This window comes from Tachypleus tridentatus, chromosome 10, assembly GCF_004210375.1.
Source record: "Tachypleus tridentatus isolate NWPU-2018 chromosome 10, ASM421037v1, whole genome shotgun sequence".
Lineage (NCBI taxonomy): Eukaryota > Metazoa > Arthropoda > Merostomata > Xiphosura > Limulidae > Tachypleus > Tachypleus tridentatus.
The window spans coordinates 90,871,911-90,895,007 of NC_134834.1; the positions used below are offsets into that span (position 1 = coordinate 90,871,911).

Consider the following 23,097-nt stretch of genomic DNA (forward strand, 5'->3'; position numbering starts at 1 on the left):
ACGTAATTAGGCTTCCGCACTTATGACAGTGTTGGAAACGACGTCACGAGATACTTGCCTAAATCATCGTGTTATGACAAATACAAAAACAATAAATGTCAAAATTATTTATTTACGTGTTTAATTTGTTTAGCTGTAAACAACAGTCGAAGTATTTAACAACCTAATAGATTTCGTCATTTTGTACGAAGCCTTTGAATAACGTAAACTTTGAAGCAAATAAACAGACCTACGCAAATATTCCACGAAGGAATTTCTTTTTAAACACGAGATGACGCTGCTGCACTTCAAGAGAAGAATATTGACCCAAATAAATAGCACCACCCGTCGTCGTTGGTAATTTAGTTTATAGAGAAGCTGAACTGTGTGATGAGTGAGTGAGAGTGCTGTTCAGATGTGAAAAGATGATCTGCTCTCAATTAAGGTGCACAAACCATATTGATACTTTTCGTTAATTTCGTATTAAACCGACTACATGAAGTTTAGGATAATATGTTTTATTTGAATACCCTTATGATCCTGTTTTACAATACCACCCAAGTTTAAAAAACTTTGTTCCTTAGCATGAGATGTTTAATTTCAAACCCTACATCCTCCTTGTTAACTGATGAATACATTTTCCAGGTCAGATAAATCTGAAACCTATTTTTCAAGCGTGGAATGGATTTTTCTCCCGTATATTAAAACGATTTATTGTTTGATTTTATTTCAAAGTGAAGACATTGTAATAACATAATTACCAAGATTTGTAATGTTGTCTAACACAAAAACCCTAACGCTGGAAAGTTGAGGCCTCCTGACGGCAATGAAGATGAAACTTGAGTTCGTTCTGTGCCAATTGCTTCTGTTAATGGAAGGTAAGTAAACTAATAAGAAACCTTTTTTAACACGCACAAACATACACACATATATACATACCTCGAACATATTACCCAAACTTATTTCATTCAATGTACTATTGTTAGCACAAATATATTACAAATACTGTTTATATCATTTTAAATTCTTAATATGTTCTCTGTTAGTCTTAGTGCTTTTATAATTATTTCTTTTTTCTATCAAATCCCTTGAATATGACAACAGTTTCTCTGAAGCTTAAATAGATATTAATTTCGGACTTTGTGACGATTGTGTTGTTAAAGTCTATTTTTTTATTTTTTTGGAAGATTAAATGATTCTTTTGAGCTGTTAAATAATTATTTTTCAACTTTACTTTCTGTTGATTGGATTGACATCAATCTCTTATTAAATGTTTCAATGAGCTGCTCAAAAGAAGTTTCTGTTAAAACTGATTTATTTTATAATGCGAACAGATGCTGCCTTTAAGTTAAAGCCAAATAATTCCATTTTTCAGCAAGTATGGTATTTGTACTTCATAGAATTACAAGAGACACTTAAAATACCAAACTTATTTTTCCCAGTCTTTAAAATTATAAGTTAAAATTACATTTTGGAAACTAATTAGAAACTGATAGAACTCCAAGATATTATTCCTCTGTATCCCAAGTTCCTCTGTATCCTGGTGTTGTCATAATAATTTAGATTGATGTTGCTTTGTGATGTGTGGCTAAACGCTTTAAAAAAAAGTGTGTACGTTTTAAACATATTAGAAAATGAAGTTTATTAAGAAGACCTAATTAGGTGTGGTTAATACAGGTATGTGTGGGTTATGTTACAAAGTTTTGAACACATAACTCAGTAAGTCATGTGATAGTCACAGTCGATATAAAGTTGTGATGGAACAAATTTAATCACAAATACATTTCGACAGTGTTTGGCTTCATAATGTAAGTTGATGTTGCTATATGAAGTGTGGATAAATATCTTAGTAAACACTGCAAATTTTGTCAAAATTAGAAGTAACACCAATACCAGGCACAATACCGTTGGCTTCATGTGGATGGCAATGTGTGTGTTATTGGTTGGTACTGAGACAGGAGTTAAGCTGAAAAATTAACATATTTGTCAAAATAGTTTAAAAATGAGAAAATACGTAAAATTAAGGCTTCTGTGTGAGCAGAAAAGGGCACACTAGAATTTTTTTTTGCCACAGACACAAATTGCTGAAAAGTATAATTGCAAGTAAAGTAGAACTTTAATACTGGTAAGTGTTTGTTTTTTCAATTTTGTGCAAAGCCAGACGACGATTATCTGCGCTACCAGTCTCTAGTTAAGCAGTATAAGCCTAGAGAAAAGGCAGCTAGTCATCACCATCCACCGCCAATTCTTGAGCTACTCTTTTACCAACTAATAGTTGGATTGATCGTGACATTCTAACGTCCCCATGGCTGACAGGGCTAGTATATTTGGTGTGACAGAGATTCGAACCAGCGACCCTCAGATTACGAGTCAAGTGCCTTAACCAAGTGCCTTAACCAACATAGCCAGTTGGTTAAGTACGTTTCAAGGGTAAAAAAAAAAACTTAAGGGAAAGAAAACTGAAAAATAAGATAAAGAGAAATGGCGGTTTATAACGATATGTATCTATTGTCCAAAGGTTTCTAACGAATCTCTAGTTTGTCTCTTACAATAGTTTGAACATAATTTAAACATTTAAAAGCCATTCTTAACCTTCCTTAATGGATCTATCCATAACTTAACACAATTTGTAGATTCTACTGACTACGAGAATAGCTTAGCATTTAGCGAACAAGAAGTTAATACTCAACTCTGTAAGAGCAGACTGAAGCTTTATATGAAATCCATGCAGCAAATCAAATTACTAATTATCCACATCTTCATCATTGAAGAAAGTATATTTTTAAACATTTAAATGTACATTTTGTTGTTGTTTTGAATTAAGCACAAAGCTACACAATGGGCTATCTGTGCTCTGCCCACCACGGGTATCGAAACCCGGTTTTTAGCGTTGTAAGTCTGCAGACATACCGCTGAGCAACTGGGGGACAGGTACATTTTGTACTTTTAATTTTGAATAATTGTAAATCTGGTGGGCAACTGGCAGATGTATCATAAAATTATGCATCAATATAACGTTTTTAGTAGATTTAAAAAAGTGCGAAATATTTGAAGAATTATGGATAGCAACAACCATATAATTTATGTCAGTTTATGTGTATAATAAGGTAAATGCCTTGAACGTGCTGTATTGGGGTCATATTCAGTATTCCTTTAATGTAAATATGTCCATTCTTCAAGTGTGCTTTTAATGTGACTTAAGATCATATCATTGTCATATATATATATAAAACCCAGACACACAGCTTTGACGAAACTCGTATGTTACTTTGTGCTTGGATCTACACAGGGAGACTGCTGTCGAAAATATTTTTTGTTTGTTATTGTTATATCCGTCTATATCGATATTGCATGCTTTTGTATTCAGTATTTAATAATTGCAGGCTTAGTAAGCTTTAGTAGAAAAACAGAGAACGAAATAGAAAACATACTTTGTTTTCTTTAATGAAAATAAGCTCAACCTAAATTAATATGATTGTTATTTTAAGTTAATACAGATCTTACGTTTCAACTGTTCGATAAGATTTAAGTTCGCGAAAGTCACAACTTAATAACAATGCACACAGATGTATAAACAAACCAACATTCATCAAACTGTTTGTTTCCTTCTGAAATGCTCTAAAAATATTTTTTCTATTCCTTGATCAAAGCTGTGTGTGTTACAGTTTACTTAGAATGTTCAAAAGACACATTTTCCTCAGAAAAAATATTTTCTGGGATAATTCACCCATACAATTTCCTGTTCAGGCCATACGTTTATATGTCACTATATTTCTTTTTAACGCTTGAAAAACTGTTCTTAGAGAGGCAGCCAAGCGAATTCACGATAGTGTATTTTACAACTGTCATATGTCTCTGAACTTAACGTTGACGTCATTAAGTAAAACGTGATAAATCTGATTGTAATGAAAAGTACAAAAAGGATTTCTCTAAATTATTTATTATAGAAATATATATGTACTTGAAACTATACAGATCGCAATCGTGATACATGGTAACTGCCGTGGTATAAACTAATTTTTATAGAAGACGTATTACCATATTCATAACTTTAGTACAACAAAACAAGTAACTCACACACTTGATTCAGTTTCGCTTATTCTAAAATATAAGCAAGCAGAAACTTCGTTATATAGCATCACGGATTTCTTTTTTTGAAGAGCTAAAACTGCCTTCTTCGCGACCATCTTTACTTTCTGTTCCTATGAAATACGAATGACACCAATCATTGCAAACATTTCCAAAAGAGCTCGACAAATTTGCTAGGATGTATAAAGTTCAAGAAATAGTTTCGTTTTGAATTTCGCGCGAATCTACTCGAGGGCTATCTACGCTAGCCATCCCTAATTTAGCAGGGTAAGACCAGAGGGAAGGCAGCTAGTCATTACCATCCATCGCCAACTCCTGGGCTACTCTTTTACCAACGAATAGTGGAATTGACTGTTACATTATAACTCTCCCATGGCTAAAAGGACGAGCATGTTTTCATGTGACAAAATTCGAGCCTGGAAATTACGAGTCGAGTGTTTTAACCACATGGCCTTGCCGGGCATTCAGGAAATGAACATTAGTTTACGGCACAAGTTTCCTCAGTATAAAAATACCAAGAAGTTAACGAGTTCCCTACATGTTTTCATTGCCCGGCATGACCAGGTGGTTAAGGCACTCGACTCGCAATCCAAGGGGCGCGGGTTCGAATCCCTGTCACACCAAACATGCTCTCCCTTTCCGTCGTGAGGGCGTTGTAATGTACAGTCAATCCAACTAATCATTGGTAAAAGAGTAGCCCAAGAGTTAGCGGTGAGTGGTGATGACTAGCTGCCTTCCCTCTAGTCTTACACTGCTAAATTAGGGACGACTAGCACAGATAGCCCTCGAGTAGCTTCGTGCGAAATTCCAAACAAACAAAGCTTTACAAGTTCGTATGCGATATTGTGTTGCAGCTCACAGAGTGCATAACTCTTCTTGAGATTCATGGCATGTGCACATTTTACTGACTTCATGACAGTTGAATTTACAACTTTAAGACTCTTTTATGTGATGTCATTTGAGTGTCTATTAACTGACTGACAGACAACACACTACTAAAATGGTGCGAATGGTTAAAACAAATGACCCTTCCAAGCGGCTTTTGGCCTCCTTTCAGGGAAATAATAGTCCCATGGAGAAACGTTTTATATGGACCGTAGTTCCCTTTTTATCATGTGCATCATGAAAAGCATTGAGTTAAAAGACAAAATAATAAGCTTATTGCATAATGCCACATAATATTTCCTTAACTACCAATTACTACTTCGATCTTACTTGTTTCCTACGTAATAAGCCTTTTGCCCTATTTTCATAAGATTCTCTTATCAAGCGAGATTGTCTATCGATGTTTTGACGAAATGTCTTCATCATTGTATGTCATAAAAGTTTCTCTAAAAATGTAAAATATTTCGTAGAAAATGTGGAAGTTAGGGCAAAAGTGGATTTCCGAGATACTTTATGTCGTCCTATTAGATGTCTTTATAATGATTTAGGCTTAAAACAGTTGAAAGTTTACTAAAAACGATGTCGTGAAGGGACTTCTTATTCTTACAGAATGTGTTTTCTACTTTATTGGTTTAAATGCACTTAATTACGCGTAAAATTATTTATCATTCTAATGTATTTTTATAAACTCATTTATACGAAAATTTAACTTTATGCTTTGATCTAAAGAATGACCAAGTATTATGTTATTAGGTTCCATAATCACCAGATCTTTTGTGCTTGGATTCGTTTTTTAAGTTCAAAGTGACCAAGTCTTATCGTGTTTGATTCCAGTGTGATCAATCATTTTTTATATTCTAAAATAATTGAGTCTTATGTTACTACATTCCAAAGTGATCAAGCGTTGATTTCTTAGCTTCCAATGTTGTTAGATTCTACACTGAGTGAGTCTTATTTCTAAATTATGAGTTGTTAGAATCCAGATTGACTGAGTTTTATGTTGTTAGACCAGATGGATCAAGTCTTATGTTGTTAGATTCTTAGATTTTCTTCAGTGCATTCGCTACAAACTATCTTCAAAAGGAAGGTTCAATATGAATATAGAAAAAAATATATCAATTGCTAAACAATCAAATATTCAGAAATATACATACATTTTGTGTTATATATTTAACAAAAATGAATATTACTTTGCTTTACATACAGAAAGTATTTTTCTTAGGATACTTATAATGCTTTGTCGGTGGAATTAATAAATACTAAATAATAATTATTTTAATATTGGTAATTTATTTATTTTTGAGAACTATGAAAAGCAGATGTGCGTGTTAAAATGGTTTGATCTCCGAACAACAAAACAAATACACAAGCTTGTACATTCTCTCCTAGTAATGTAGCCCAGCATGCCCAGGTGGTTAAGACACTCGACTATTAATCTGAGGGTCGGGGGCTCGAATCCCCATCACATCAAACATGTTTGCCCTTTCAGCCGTAGGGACGTTATAATGCGACGGTCAATCCCACTATTCGTTGGTAAAAGAGTAGCCCAAGAGTTGGCGGTGGATGGTGATGACTTGCTGCCTTCCTTCTAGTCTTACACTTAAATTAGGGACGGCTAGCGCAGATAGCCCTCGTGTAGCTTTGCGCGAAATTCAAAACAAAACAAACCAAACCTAGTAATGTTAACAATAGTTACTCACCTTATTTCTGCACAGTTAAGAAATTTCAACTGATATATTTCATAAAACCAAATGTTCTAATCTGTATCATTGACTGAATATTTCTTTTCATTTTTGAACTTTTTACTTGGTGTCTACGTGTGAAACAAGACATTAACTCTGCCTGGTATCTTTTGTTAATGACTATTTTGAAGGGCTACGTTCTAAATCACAAACGAAGAAATTTCTGTCTTTTCTATTCATGGCATTTGTTAACACCAGTGTTTAAGTTAATTTTACAAATTAAGGCTAAATACCGTATGAGTGTTGATTAAAGATAGCTGATATTCTTTATTAAAACGAATATTTAGACAAATATTCACATGAACATTCGTATTTATTGTGAAACAAATAGGACGAAAGAAAACACATGGTGTTTTCACAAAAAAGAAATCCAGCTTAAACACGCAGTGTTCTGATCAGGTTTGTCGAACAAGCTTTAGAATTTCTTACATGCGAAGTTCTATGTACTAATTAGCTTTAATGGGATAATGGGGTGATTAGACTTATGCTGATATAAAGAGTTCAGTTATGCTTCACTGTTTATTTATATCCGAAAATTAGTGATTACAATGTAATAGCGTAGATATGTTCTATAGTGTGGATGCAAGTCTGTGTAACGACTTGGTTTTTATTCTTGTCGTGAAGGTAAAATGGAATAAAACCATTGTGTAAAAAGCTATTAATTCGTTCAAAATACTTCTTCTACGATTTGTAGTGAAAGTGATGCTTAAATTTATTAAAAATATAAATACGATATGATACTAACAAGAATATATTAGACTGTCCTATGTAGTGACCAATAGGGACAGCCATATTGGTCATTTGACTTCCAATTTTAAACATTCTCTGGTGAAACAAAAAAATCAGAAGAGATTAGCTTCATGTAACAGGAATGAATATGCTGACTAACTATTTTAACATATTCTTTGTTTTAAAAACATTATACAAATGGAAAGTACAACCAGAATAGGCCTAAGAGCGCTAAAAGTAATTCATTTGTAGGGTTAAAGTTTGTTTGTTTTTTGTTTTGTTTTTTTTGGAATTTCGCACAAAGCTACTCGAGGAACTATCTGTGCTAGCCGTCCCTAATTTAGCAGTGTAAGACTAGAGGGATTGATAGTTGGTAAGACTCTTTTACCAACGAATAGTGGGATTGACCGTTACATTACAACGCCCTAGTAAAAAAAAAAAAAGCTCGCTAAAAGGGTGAGCATGTTTGGCGCGACGGAGATGCGAACCAGCGACCCTCAGATTACGAGTCGCACGCCTTAACACGCTTGGCCATGCCGGGCTGTAGGGTTAAAGTAGGTTCCCCTTGCTTTCTCACGAGAAAGTGTATGATTGTCTCGATACTGTTCAAGAACAGAACGTGCATTGCGAATAGCATGAAAGTTATGCAGATTTGAACATTAACGATTCATTAATGGAATGCAGTAAGTTACGTTTCGGTACAGGGCTTTAAGCTAACTTAATAGAAATAATATCTCCCATTACCATCATATTTCATTCATATATATATATGTGTCACTAGAAACTGTGGCACGAAATTATAATGTTCGTAATTTCATTCCTGTGATGTATTAGATTCACGTCAATTACGATCACCTGTAAAAGAACCGTATAATTCACCACATTGGTGATAGTGTTATTTCGTAGTTAGAATTACGTTGAATTTCAAAATGTGCGCACCAGATGCATATATATTTAGCGCAAATCTACGTTGCGTTCTTATTGAATTTGATATGTGTTTCATCATGAATGAAATTAATTATAACTACACTTATTCAGCACGTGTCACTAGTTGTTGATTTTAAAGGAAACAAAGATTGAAAATAGTAGCATGTGTGACTTTTAAACTATGTAAACTTATAAATGACTGATCCTGTGACTTTTTAAACTATGTAAACTTATAAATGACTGATCCTGCGACTTTTTAAACTATGTAAACTTATAAATGACTGATCCTGCGACTTTTAAACTATGTAAACTTATAAATGACTGATCCTGTGACTTTTTGAACTATGTAAACTTATAAATGACTGATCTAAGAATCGTAGAGCCTTCGTTATGCAAGAAACGTGTTTTTTGCGTTGTTGTTGTTTCACTTAACACACATACGTTCTATACGACAATTTCAATTGGTAAATTCGCCACAGTGACACAGGTGTTTTGGTTCTAATATCAGTAGTTTGAATCTTAGTTTACTTTTAAAGCTCAACTCTGAATGTTTATTAATTTATAACTCTACATATCTTTTGTGTGAAACAATCTTTTGTTATGGTCTGGTTTATACAAATATATTAATGAAATATTATTAAATGAAATTACCTTTTTTCAGTTATCGTATTAAATAAAGCAGTCATTTGTGGTAGAATCGGGACCGCAGTTTCTTTAAGTACAATACTTATTGTTCTAAAATTATTTATACAAATGAAACGAAAGATTTCTAAAAATAAGTACCCCCCACTCCAGTGACAGAGCAGCATGTCTGCTGTAAATTGGGAATCGATACCCGTAGTGAGCAGAGAACAATTAACCTCTTCTGTAGTTTTGTGTTTAACTGCAAACAAACAAACATTGAACACCATAAGACGTATTATAATTGCTGAATACTGTAGTTTAACTAATTGATTTGTAAACTCTACTACTGTCATTATTCAATGTATTGTTATTTTGTAACTAGTTTGTTGGTTTTGAATTTCGCGCAGAGCTATACGAGGGACTATTTGCGCTAGCCGCCTTTAATTTAGCAGTATATGACTAGATGGAAGGCAGCTAGTTATCGTCGCCCACCGCTAACTCTTGGGCTACTTTTTTACCAACTAATAATGGGATTGATCGTCACATTATAACGTCCCCACGGCTGAAAGGGCGAGCATGTTTGGTGTGACGGGGATTCGAACCTGTGATTCTCAGATTTCAAGTCGAGTGCGTTAATCACCTGGCCATGCCGGACCACCACAAGGTCGAGTACGTTATATTAAAACGGTTTTAAATATACAAATGAATAAGCCACCTGATAATCACAGACAATATACAGAAGAAGTGAAACAGAATTTAGTACAACTACATTTCGACATTGTTTGGCGTCGTAAGTAGTGTAATGCGACTGGAAAACCCTTTTATGTTTCAGTGCTAATTCTGAAGGTTTACAGCGTCAGAAAATTTGGCTTCAATACTCATGGTTGACGGAGCACCACAAATTACCTTCTGCATAACTTTGTGATAAACAATGCAAAAGGAAAAAAAACAGTGAAATTTGTTCGATTTTTTGAAAAGATATGTAGCAGTCCTTACCAACGTAAAATATTTGTACACTCAAATCTTAGAGGTGTATTCAGTCGTGGGACGTAGAATTTCCAGTAAAGATTATACTAGTACTTACTGGCATTGGGAGACAACGGAATGTGAATCAACTAGAAACCAAAGAACCATCCAGAAGAAGACTTGTAATGAGTCATACCTCAGCAGCAGTAGTGAAGCGCTGTGTCAGTGGTAAAATTCGGTCATTTATCCCAGGGAGCAATAGTAACAACAAAATCAGGAAAAGAAAAATTTGAAAAGGAGGCCAACAAGATATGAGTCCAAAATAAGACTTTTGGTCAACAATTTAAACGGTATGTCCTCCTACAGAATACACCCCAGTGGCACAGCGGTATGCTTGTGGACTTACGACAGTAGAAACTGGGTTTCGATACCCTTGATGGGAAGAACATAAGTAGACTATTGTGTGACTTTGTGCTTGTCTTCAAACAAACATACAAATCTAATGAGTAAACATGACTATCGTCGCATATCTCAAACAGCTGGAGGGATAAAAATAGTAGTCATGTTTACTCACTGGATTAGTATGTTTGTTTGAATACAAGCACAAAGTCACACAATACTCTCTTGTGCTCTGCCCATCACGAGTATCAAAACCCAGTTTCTAGTGTCATAAGTTCCCAGACATACCGCTCTGCCACTGAGGTGGGGGTATTTTGTATGAAGACACACCGTTTAAGTTCCTGAACGCAGTGTCTATAGAATTGTGTGCGATAGAACCGTTGAAGTGGAAACTGAAAAACAAATTTATATACTAGATCACGTATGAAAGGTTGGTAAGTAAAAGAGGCGTGATTTGGACATGACAACATTACGATGCAAACGTTTATAATGGAAACGATGCTACAATGCTATTGTCAAGAGCAGAATTTCCTAAACTCTTTTCATCTTAAGGCTCAACTTAGTTATTTGGTACAACAATGAAGCCATTTTATAACTCTTTAGTTCAGGGGAGTCACGACTGCCTCTGTCCACGATGGACCACCGGTTGAGAATCACTGATATGAAGCAAGATCTGACCAGGTGGTGTGGACTGTAACGACATTGTGATGCTCTAAAATTGTTTTAAGATAACGTGTCCATCCACCTGTTTGTAAACTTGCACTTTAGGAGTGTTTTATCTAATAAAATAACATATTTCAACAGAGTTTAGGATTTCAGTATAATAAGTCATTCGATTTGAGGCATTAAATCTCACCCAATACCCCTGTGTCACAACGTTAAAAACTGGGTTTCGACATCCATGGTGGGCAGAGCACAAATAGCTCATTGTATAGCTCTGTGCTTAGCTTGAAACAAACAAACAAACAGGCATTAAATTTAAGTATAATATTTTTCTTATTCTATAACACGATTACTATAACAAGCCATAGGTCATGAAACATGTACATAATAAACGAAAGAACTCAAAATACTGTATGTGGGAAGTAATTTGTTATGCTTCGAATTGACATAAAATTTCATGATAACTTTTCGATAGAAACTACTAACAATGTTGCCAAAATTTTGACCAAAAACGTTCTTTTTAATAGTTTTTCTTTCACAAAAATGAAAGTAGCTAGAACGACAAAGTGAATCGTGAAAACCAAGATGTTATAAAAATAGCTTCAATAAGAACGCATCCAAGATATTTATTTTTTCTGTAAGCTGTGGAAATCAGTTATACTTCTTAACTCAAAGAGTTCAGCAATTATAAGTTTCATACCAGCTCATGTTGAAAGCGTCTGTTCATTACTTATTTTTATCACTGTAATTAGTTGTAATCCAGCCAAAATTTTAAATAAAAAATGAACGTTTTCAAATAATTAAGTAAAACTCAAAATTTGAATAATGTTGGGGAAAGTTAATTTTGTTTGTTTGGTTTTTTGAATTTCGCACAAAGCTACTCGAGGGCTATCTGTGCTAGCCGTCCCTAATTTAGCAGTGTAAGACTAGAGGGAAAGCAGCTAGTCATCACCACCCACCGCCAACTCTTGGGCTACTCTTTTACCAACGAATAGTGAGATTGACCGTCACATTATAATGCCCCCACGGCTGAAAGGGCGAGCATGTTTGACGGGACGGGGATGCGAACCCGTGACCCTCAGATTACGAGTCGCACGCCTTAACACGCTTGGCCATGCCGGGCCCGGTTAATTTTGTTGGCTCACGTGCAGTTTAACGCATTAATAAAACAGATAGTAAGCACCCTGGTGGGTGACAAACGAAATGGGGTTCAAATTCTGATATTTATTCCCATTCTCAAGGGATTCTAACGGTACAAGTGGACACACATATACACAATCTTTTATCAAATAATGAGTTAACTTATTAAACGCAACTGTTTTCTTAGAACCTTAAGTGTTTCCTCTTTCAACTGTATTCAAATTATGCTAAAATATTGATTAAAAATACGTTTTTTTTTTTCTTCTGTCATCAGTATTTTTGGTTTTAACTAAAGCAATACATAATCTGATATATTAAATTGTATATCAACGTTGCCCACACACATATACATGCATACACACACACACATATATATGTGTGTGTGGGGCTATATATCTTTCTTGTTTGCTAGCCGTAACACCGATAAAAAATAGACATATCGATTATGGTATGAGGTGCATAAATATTTTAACGTATGTTAATAGAAATAGGTAATGATTCTTAATATTTAACTCGTTCAGTAAAAATAATTTTATTTCAAATGTTTCATGATATTTCTCAACCGACAGAAAGAAAAAGAGACTAAATTCGTTCCATATTTCCAATACAAATGTAAAGCATTGTATAGCTTTTTGAAAGACTAGTTTAATGTTTCTCGATTGTAGAAATGATATCGAAACAATTCCAAGAAAAAAACCAGAGGGGAATATTTTTAAACTTTTCTTTCATGGAAATGTCACCAGTCGATCGGCATTGAGACTCTTATCTTCATCTTTAGAGCACTATGTATCAAATTTGAACAATTGTTGTTCGCCAGATATTTGAACAGACGTCGTCGCTATAAAAAAACAACAACTTTACCTCTGTTATCGTCAAGACTACTTGAAAATATGAAAAGTAACTTTCCTGTAGCGATAGTTAAATATATATCTTATATAAGAGTCTACCAGAACTATAAAATCAGGGGTTTGATTCCCCTCCGTGGGCTCAGCAGATAGCCTGATGTGGCTTTGCTATAAGAAAAAAACAACAACACACACACACATAAGAGTCTACAACTTTATTGAGAAACGATGTATATATTTGTTTTCCCATGTTTATGTATTCTATTATATTATGTACATATCAAATACTCGTGTGAATACCATCAGCTAGAAATGAAAGAGTATCATATAATTTCTGAACTGGTATTCAATTGTTAACTCCATAATGAGGAAGTGTTTAACACCAGAATTTATAACCTTTCAGATTAGCACTTAAACATAATTATATATCAAAAATGCTGTTAGTATTATTTACTTCATTTGGTTAATTCATAGACAGCGCCCGGCATGGTCAGGTGGTTAAGGCACTCGACTCCTAATTTGATGGTCCTGGGTTTGAATCCTCGTTGCACCAAACATGCTCGCCCTTTCAGTAAATCCCACTATTCGTCGTTGAAAGAGTAGCCTAAGAGTTGGAGGTGGGTGGTGATGACTAACTGCCTTCCCTCTAGTCTTACACTGCTACATTATGGACGGCTAGCGCAGATAGCCTTCGTGTAGTTTTGCGCGAAATTCAAAAAACAAAACCAAAAAATTCACAGACAGTCTGACAGATAATAACGAGCAACGTGTTTTTTGAAAGTAACCAAATTTGTGAAATGTCAAAAGTATAGAGTGTCAGTTGTCTGCATAATATTACTAAAATATAAAACAAGAAATAGAATGTTATTTTATAGTGTTGTTTCTTACTGCCTAATGCAGTTTCAGATAACGGCTTTCATCTGTTTGTTTGAAATTAAACACGAAGCTAAAGAATGGTTTGTCCGTGTTCTGCTCACAACGGGTATCTGGTGCTCCATAACGGCTGTGTGGAAAAGTTGCTGATGGGGGATTTTCTAAAACTTTCAATTTTAAATGGTTATGATGGACATAGAACCATAATACATGGTACGTTAACAAAAGATGGCGTAACAACTTTATATATATTTCATTAAATATTTTGAGTACGGTTAACTCCTGCCAGTTATTTTTGGTACTTTGTAGTGTAATTTTCTAGTTAAACCAAAACAAAACCTGCTAATCTTCAATATGCAAGAATAAAACTACTTTTATTTACTGTAAATATCCTGCGTTTTAATATTTCAGAGCTTGTACTTTAACAAAAATGTATGTTTCGTCATGTCAAAAATAAGTGGATGGTTTTTTTCACAATGAATTTTTTACAAAATATTCTTCAATTTTGACAGGAACGTCGTCGAACTGGGAAGACTGGTGGACATACGACGGTATATCTGGTAAGAACTGAAGGATGTTTTAAAATAAATATTTGTATTTTCGTAATTACTAGGTGCTAATGCTGTGATTTTAGTTCTTACAATAGTAACATTGTTTTTTTTTATTCGATGTATTCGCAGTCTTATAGTTCTGTGTGTGATTGCGAGTTATGCAGATGAAAGAATACATGTCAGTTTGATGTTTGATAAGTGTATAACCAAATTCTAACCGTTAAATAATTATGAAAATAAAAAAGAAATTAATCTTCCGTATTAATTATACATGAAGACGATAATACCTCATATTGTTACACACATACTGAGCTTTGTTACCGAAACGTTCAAGTATGAAAAGCTAATAATCCTGATATGAAAATGAGTAACCCGAGCTTTAAGCTTTTAGGCAAATGGAAATTTTCTTCATCGAAGACGAGACTCGTGCATGCTGGGACGACTTTCAGTACCAAAAAAAAAAAAAAAAAATTCATAGATCACGCACTAAGTACCTGGGTGATTTCACCAACAATATTGATATACTTTTTTAAGATGTCTATTTTTCGGTCTGTAAGTATGTATAAGATATACACAAAATAACAAAGTAAGCAAAAGCACATTGGTAAATATTATATGTGTAAAAAAGGCTGGTATGGGTAGAAAAAACACTATGTAGAAGAGCGAACAACGAATTAACTGTAAATATTGTTTGGCTGTAATATACTTAATAACTTGAATTGTATTATCTATTATAGACGATTAGCCAGTCAAGCAAAATTCGAAAAGTCCAACCTGGCGTAGTAAGAGGGTTAATGTAAACATATCACAATCCACTATTCCTGGTATGAGTTCGCTTTTTTCTTGGCTAAGTAAATTACTATCAACCATTATCACACTGTAAACACAAGCCCATATTGAAAGGATAAATATCCATTTTTTACCACTTGGTCCTTATTTTATTACCTTTTTAGAACGTGATTTTATTAGTGTTTTTATCATGCTTGAAGGATTAACTAATGCTCTAAGAAGGTAATAATATAATAATCGGGTGTTTCTGGTCAGTGTTGGAAGTTAACCTGATTAAATATTCATGATGTTGTAGCGATGCTACATTACCACGTCATCTGTATGTTGAAAAGATGATGATGAACTAGTCCCTTAGGGTAAACTCAGTTTGACTAAAATGTATTTCACCGTTCGTGTAAAAATTTATTAAAAGAGAACTCGGAGTTAGTTCACACAAAAACAGAGAGAAAATGAGGATATGACGTAGTTAGGGTTAGTTTTTATTTCAAAAGTAATTTCCTAGTTTAAAAAAAACATACCTTAATATTTATTTGAATAATATATCAATCACGATCAAGTTTCGAGCATACACTACAGGTTTTATGTTCCAGGAGCTCACAAATAATTATAGCTTCATTAATCTTTTGTGAAATGTATAAACAGGTTGAATGCTTTTCTTTGTGTCACAAAAGACGTATGGCTACAGTTCCTATTAAATACTGAAATAAGTAATAAAATCGAGCCTCCTTGTTATTCACTCAGGGGTACATATTATTGAAGGGTACACTGTGAGGTAAAAAGTAAATTACAGGATAATTTTTACTATAAGTTGATGCAATATATAAAGCATGTGTTTCATGTCCACTTAAACAGATTGTTCATTTTTCTAAACACCAAATTGTAGATTGCCTTGTGCGTCCTAAAAAATTAAATTATATAAAAAACGAAATTCAAACAGGCAGAGTCTTTCTCCAACTTGATTTAGCAAAGTGAACTAGCTACACGGTTGAATATATTATATTAAAACAATTTTAAATATGTATATAATCAAGTCACATGGCAAATATGTGATATAAAACTGCTAGGAAAAGACACGTATGAGAGTTTCTTTTTTGAATTTGTTTAGCTTTTCGTAGTTAGTAAAACATCACTGAAAACTGATTGCGAAGAATATTCGTGCATTCAGATCATAAAAATATGTTTAGATTGGAGATTTAATATTTTGCTTAATGCCACTTGAAAACAAAGAATTATGGAGCAGCATGGGCCACCAGGACCATGCAGAACATGACTTACACCTACAACAAACTGTACTTTAGATGTGGTAAACAAAGTGTTGAGTCGTCTAGTAATTTTTTTTGTGATAAAAATTGTTCAGGTACCACACACAACAATATGCAACACAGTTCAGAATCTCCTTCAGTAAATGAAGTCATTCAAGTATGTATCTGCCGAGATAAAGCTTCCTGTTGTATTTCAAGCAACTGAAGAATGAAATTATTGTTCATGTTTTTCGATACGGAGACAAATGGTCAAGTCTTCGGACACAGCCCTTATGGATTAGTGTGCAATCGGATTTTTGAAATGGACACTTAAAACTTTCATTCTCATACATTAAATCGATTATAGAAAGTTTGCAAGGGTTAGATGTAAGCTTTTGACATGAGAGCCATTCTACGGATCTTTTGGCAATGAAAAATACGCTGTGGAACTATTATCCAGACGCATGGTCGATAGATAGAGCATGATCTAATTTGGCAAAGCTCCAGAATCTATATAATGTAATGCACTCATCACTTTATAATAATAAATACACATGTATCTACATCACTCATGTTTATTGCTGAGTCACTAGGAGTACAATAAACTCTTTATTATGACTGTCAAGGTAATTGTAAAAAAACATAGTCTAGTCTTTGAGTACTATAATATAATACTTATTTCTATTTTTATTTGTAGATTTGTGATGCTTTTTCGGTCATAAAACTAGTTCACGTCATTGAGTTCTTTTGTTTTGAATTTCGCGCAAAGCTGTACAAGAGCTATTTTCGTTAGTGTAAGAGTAGAGAGAAGGCAGCTAATCATTACCACCCATCGCCAATTCTTGAACTATTCTTTTACTAAAGAATAGTAGGATTTACTGTCACATTATATCACCCCCATATTTGAAAGGTGTGACGGGGATTTAAGCCCGCGACTCTCAGATTAAGAGTCAAGTGCCTTAACCATTTGGACATGCCGGGCTTCAAATCGTTGCTAAAACCTATTTCTTTGAAACGTTTTACATGCTTACAAATTCTGTAACAACATAAGCCTTGCTCAAGGATAAAAAATACATTGTTTACAAGTTAATATAATTCAACTTTTACGTCACTCAGTAATACTTTCGTTTTATCTTTTTAGTTTCATATTAGTGTTTAATTCGTGAGATTATTTTCTATCAGTGTAATCCCTATGCACGTGGCCCGGCATGGCCAAGCGTGTTAAGGAGTGCGACTCATAATCTGAGGGTCTCGGGTTCGCATCCCCGTCGCACCAAACGTGTTCGCCCTTTCAGTCGTGGGGGCGTTATAATGTACGGCCAATCCCACTATTTGTTGGTAAAAAAGTAGCCCAAGAGTTGGCGGTGGGTGGTGATGACTAGCTACTCTCCCTCTAGTCTTACACTGCTAAATTAGGGACAGCTAGCACAGAGAGCCCTCGAGTAGCTTTGTGCGAAATTTAGAAAACAAACAAATCTTATGCACGTGTGGATTGTGTGGCTTTTATCGCTTTAACTTATTTTAAGTACAGAAAAATATATATATAATTGCACTTATTTATACACAGCTATTAAACTGTGATAAACGTCAGTGCCTTTAGAAATGGTTTCGTAATACTTTTATTATAACAGGGTTTTTTGTTTTGTTTTTTGGTTGTTGTTAAGCTCACTAACTTAAAGCTGAGCCACTGGGGTGAGAGCATTTAGTTTTATCACCTACATATACAGATGTTTTTGTTTTCCAGACTAAATCCCTAAACAGTAGCTCAGAAATATGAAAGGCAAGTATAAATGAATCTTAAATAAACTGATATATGAAAACTGACAGCTTTATATTTCACATAAACATTAGATATCATAATTTAGCGGTGATAAGAAGTTTATTTTTCTTCCTTGTGTCTCAGGTTTCTCAGATTAGATCCATGTAGATCATATTCCGAATAATGATTGTAATTTGATATATGATGAATTATCCCATTTTTACTCTCTATTAGATATAATAGTAAACATTACTTTCTCTTTTTATAATTATATTGAGAAAGATACAGAAAACATTCGTGGCCAAACAAATATTACTAATTAAATAGTTCTTTTGTAACTACACCGTTTCTAGAATAATATAAAACAAACCTAACAAGATACTTTAATCTAGAAATCCGCTTGTCTTAGGCTTAATATCAATTAAGTGTTTATCAAGTAAGGCTATGCTTGACAAAAAGAAAAATCTTAAACTTCTGTACATGTTTGTTTTAGTTTCGTCAGGGCTAAACTTTACCGTACGTAATACTATCAATAAATAAACCTATAATATTATTCTACGACCTAAGGTCAGACCTGTTTAAAAACTTTGATAATCTTTTAATATGTTGTTGTACAAAATATCTTTGAGGGATATGTTGCGATCCGTTAAAATAAAGAGCGCGCGTATGCATATTTCGATAACATGTACAAGCACTTTTAGGACAGACAAAAATTCAGATAGATATGCTAAATACAGTAAAGAATTCATCTAGAATTTGAAAACAATGCCTGTAAATAATAATAGAAAGGAAATACATGTATATAAAGTTGTGTTTTTATATGACAAAACTTATATTTGGGCATATGAACATTGAACAAAATGAAGGTTACGTTCACAAGAGCATGTCGCATGACTTCCACAGAAATTTGTGTCCAATTTAAAATTTAATCTGATGTATTTTATTCGAAGAAATCGTAATATTTAACCCAGTAACTATCTCATCCTTCATCCAATAACGCGATTTTACGAAAATGCTACAGAACACGATTTCGGTGTTATGCGATATAGTGTTACACAAAAAACATATATTTGAAATAAAAACAAGTTGTTCTAAATTTATAGGTCCGGCATGGCTAGGGGGGGTTAAGGGATTCGATTCGTAATCTGAGGGTCGCGGGTTCGAATCCCAGTCTTACCAAACATGTTCCCCCTTTCAACCGTGGTGGCGTTATAATGTGACGGTCAATCCCACTATTCGTTGGTAAAAAGAGTAGCCCAAGAGTTGGCGGTTGTGGTGATGACTAGCTGCCTTCCCTCTAGTCTTACACTCCTATATTAGAGACGACTAGAGCAGATAGCCCTCGAGTAGCTTTGCGCGAAATTAAAACAAAAAGGCATCAATTTTTGTGAGTTTCCTGCAGTCTATATTATCAGTAAATATCTATATATCTTTCTTAAAATAAGAGCGCTTTAAACTTGAAAAAATCTAGCAAACAAAAAACCCAAAATTTCTGGAAACGGTTAATCAAAGTTACAAGATTTCATCATACATTATGCAGAAAAAAGCAGTAGACTATATGCTACAACGTACCACTAAATCTGCTGATAATATATTGGATTTATTCTTTTTCACATAATTTCTGTAGCAGTGGGCGTTTCCTGTCACCTACGAGTTTATTTTGTTTAGTTTTTTAAATTTTGATCAACATTAGCGACCCAGTAAAATCATAAATACTGAAAAATCCATCCACGACTGTCAAGATATCCACAGAATTGATTGTCAAATCGAAGTTTACTAGTTGATTATAAAGGTTGTTCACTACGTCATTGTTTTTCCTAGAACTGTTCGATTTAATTTTAGACAAAAAAATTGTGTATAACGACCTGTAATACGTGTAAAACATGTATAATTTTACAAAGAAAAAAATTAGCAGTCGTATCCCACATGGTATTTCCCTTATTAATACTGTCTGCTCTAAATTTAAACATAACGAAAATCACCAAAAAAGCAAGTTAAACTTCTAAAGTGATACCGATAAATGTTCGCGATGTGAGTCCTTTTTCAATGTTACACTAACATGTGTTGCATCCACTGAGACACAGTCGTGGAACATATTATGTTATATTTGTTCCCCAGTGGCTCAGCGGTATGTCTGCGGACTTACAACGCTAAAAACTGGGTTTCGATACCAGTGGTGGGCAGAGCACAGATAGCCCATTGAGTAGCTTTGTGCATAATTTAAAACAACAACAAGCAACAAATGTTATATCACTTTCGTCGTGCTTTATAGTTTGAAAATTTCAAAGCAATACAATTGGCTGAAAAACACTTAAAATTACAGTTAGAGTTCTACTGAATGGGAGAGGGCGTTGCTTATTGGATAAGAAAGTCTCAACATTACTTTTATCTAACAATAAAATCTTAAAGAATGTTTTTCTTTGTTAAAACGGTTTATTTTCAGTTTTTTGTTCCCTATAAAGAACAATTTTTGCCGAAGGTCACTACGTTGATTTAAGCAGCTTTATGTGCAGAGCAGATGTTCATGGATAATCAACTTTATTGGAAAAATCATAAAAATTCGAAACATCTGTTAAAGCTTGCTGTGAGCATAAAGACATTACTGTGCTTTGAAATTACTACAAGATGCATATGAAAACCTGCAAAACACATCTAACTAGTAAGATTAATATGTTAATTAGTCGTTTGCTCTGTGAAGCTTTTGTCTACGTATGTATCATTTAAGCATTCTTAAGAAGTTTAATTGAAAATAACAGAACACAGAAAGATTATATAAAGAACTGCTACTTTAGATACACTTTATAAAAGGCGGCTTCTGATATACTAAAATCACTTATCTCAACACAGAAAAGTTGATAAGCACGCATATCTTTTATCGCATGTAAAAACAAACTTATTTTTGAAGAAATGGCTGACAAATGATTTTCTACGTTTACATGAAAAACAATGGGCATTATTATGTTACGAAGAAACCCACTCTTCGTTGGCAAGATAGTAGCCCAAGAGTTGTTGGTAAGTGGTATTAACTAGCTTCCTTCCCTCTGGTTTATTCCTTCAAAACTAGGTCCAACTAGCGTAGATAGCCCTCGAGCAAATTTGGCGACATTTAACAGATGGACAATCTAAGACCTCGAAGATTAATCAACTGTGCGTATAACACCCAACACAAGCTGAATAACACTGTTGTAGGTAATACAATTATACATAATTATCAAGAAAAATATAAAAATACGTGGAAAATAAAGATAGTTGAATTTTGTTTGATATTGTTAAATAACATACCTATTTGTTAAAGCATGCTTGTTGGTACCATCATTCATAAATCAATAATATCACTCTATTCTAACGACTCTATTTTATGGCACTACTTATACAGCTATGATTGTTTTAATTCTATCAGTTTCTGAAACTTTATTTCTAGCACGCTAAGACCTTTATAAAATAATTTTCTTACTTATCTATATACAAATATATATATATATATATATTTATTGGAGAGAATTATGGAAACGTACAGATAATACATATTGAGGAGTTATGAACCATTAGCAATTGTGGCTAAATGGCTAGTTTGTCAGTAGTACAATACATTATTGCAGAAAATACGAAATGAATAGAATGAGATACCTAGTTCACTAGCATCTTATGTTTGTGTTAACAAACATTGTTCATAATGTTTATTTTTTTTGTTTTGGAATTTCGCACAAAGCTACTCGAGGGCTATCTGTGCTAGCCGTCCCTAATTTAGCAGTGTAAGACTAGAGGGAAGGCAGCTAGTCATCACCACCCACCGCCAACTCTTGGGCTACTCTTTTACCAACGAATAGTGGGATTGACCGTCACATTATACACCCCCACGGCTGGGAGGGCGAGCATGTTTAGCGCGACGCGGGCGCGAACCCGCGACCCTCAGATTACGAGTCGCACGCCTTACGCGCTTGGCCATGCCAGGCCTGTTCATAATGTTACTATAAGTTCATCAGTCTACAACTGTAAAATACTCATCCAGATAGTCTTGCTCTGTATTATTTTCCAGTCTTCAGTCAAATTGTTTGATTGGTGTTTCATCTCTCCAGTGTCCTTATAAGCCTATACGGGTTTAATTATATTTATATCAGAACTTCATGTTAGTCAATCACGTAGATGAGCGTTCCATCGGTTACTTTTTCTTCCCAGCTACCATTTTAACGCATTTGCTACATGTTTGGGATCTTTATTTTACTGGAAGAGGAATCCCCGTCATTAAGTTTTGTTCCATCAAATTTTATACATCTCAAAAAGCATTGGCTGAGGTTTACCCTTGTCTTGTATTGGTCTCCCAGCATTTTTCACTCTAAGTGTTGGGCATATTTTGCAATACTGTGTTTCTCTCTTTTATTGAACAAACTATTGTTGAATGTTTGCAAACAATTTAAACTTGAACGTGCATCTTTAACACACTTTATTTCAGCTATGCTAACACTACTGTGTGAAGTATGATGAACATTTAAGTCCTTTCATTTGATTACCCACACTTAGCAATGGTTTTGTGCAACTACACATTATTTGAAGACGCTTCATACTAATATGTATCTTATGTTCTGGTGGTAACATTTACAACTGTACGTTCAGCTACAACACTGACAAGATTAGTATCGAATTGTTTTATTCCATATGTAGAGAACGTTCTCACTTACTTCAAATTACTTTTAACGAGCTTGGACTTTCTACCTCGACTGCTACAATTGTCACGAGTAATAGTTTCTTGTACTATCTTCAGGAGTACCTATTCAGCTGTTAGTGAGACAGAGGCATGAAACTTTTGTTTAATCCATAAGTTTTAATTGCTAAACATCTCTGATGCTGGATATCTTAGAAGCGATGTGTGCATTCACCATAGTACTGATGAGAATAGTA

General features: G+C 34.2%; 1 protein-coding gene across 1 annotated transcript in view; it reads left to right on the forward strand.

Moving 5' to 3' along the window:
* The first annotated feature begins 348 nt into the window (after positions 1–348).
* The window catches only part of LOC143229846 (carbonic anhydrase-related protein 10-like), a 156,883-nt gene continuing 134,134 nt past the window's right edge, over positions 349–23,097 (forward strand). Inside the window, exons 1-2 of the mRNA XM_076462675.1 lie at positions 349–857; positions 14,374–14,421. Coding sequence (XP_076318790.1) covers positions 806–857; positions 14,374–14,421 — 100 coding nt within the window. The 5' untranslated portion in view covers positions 349–805. The remainder of the gene's footprint in view (positions 858–14,373; positions 14,422–23,097) is intronic.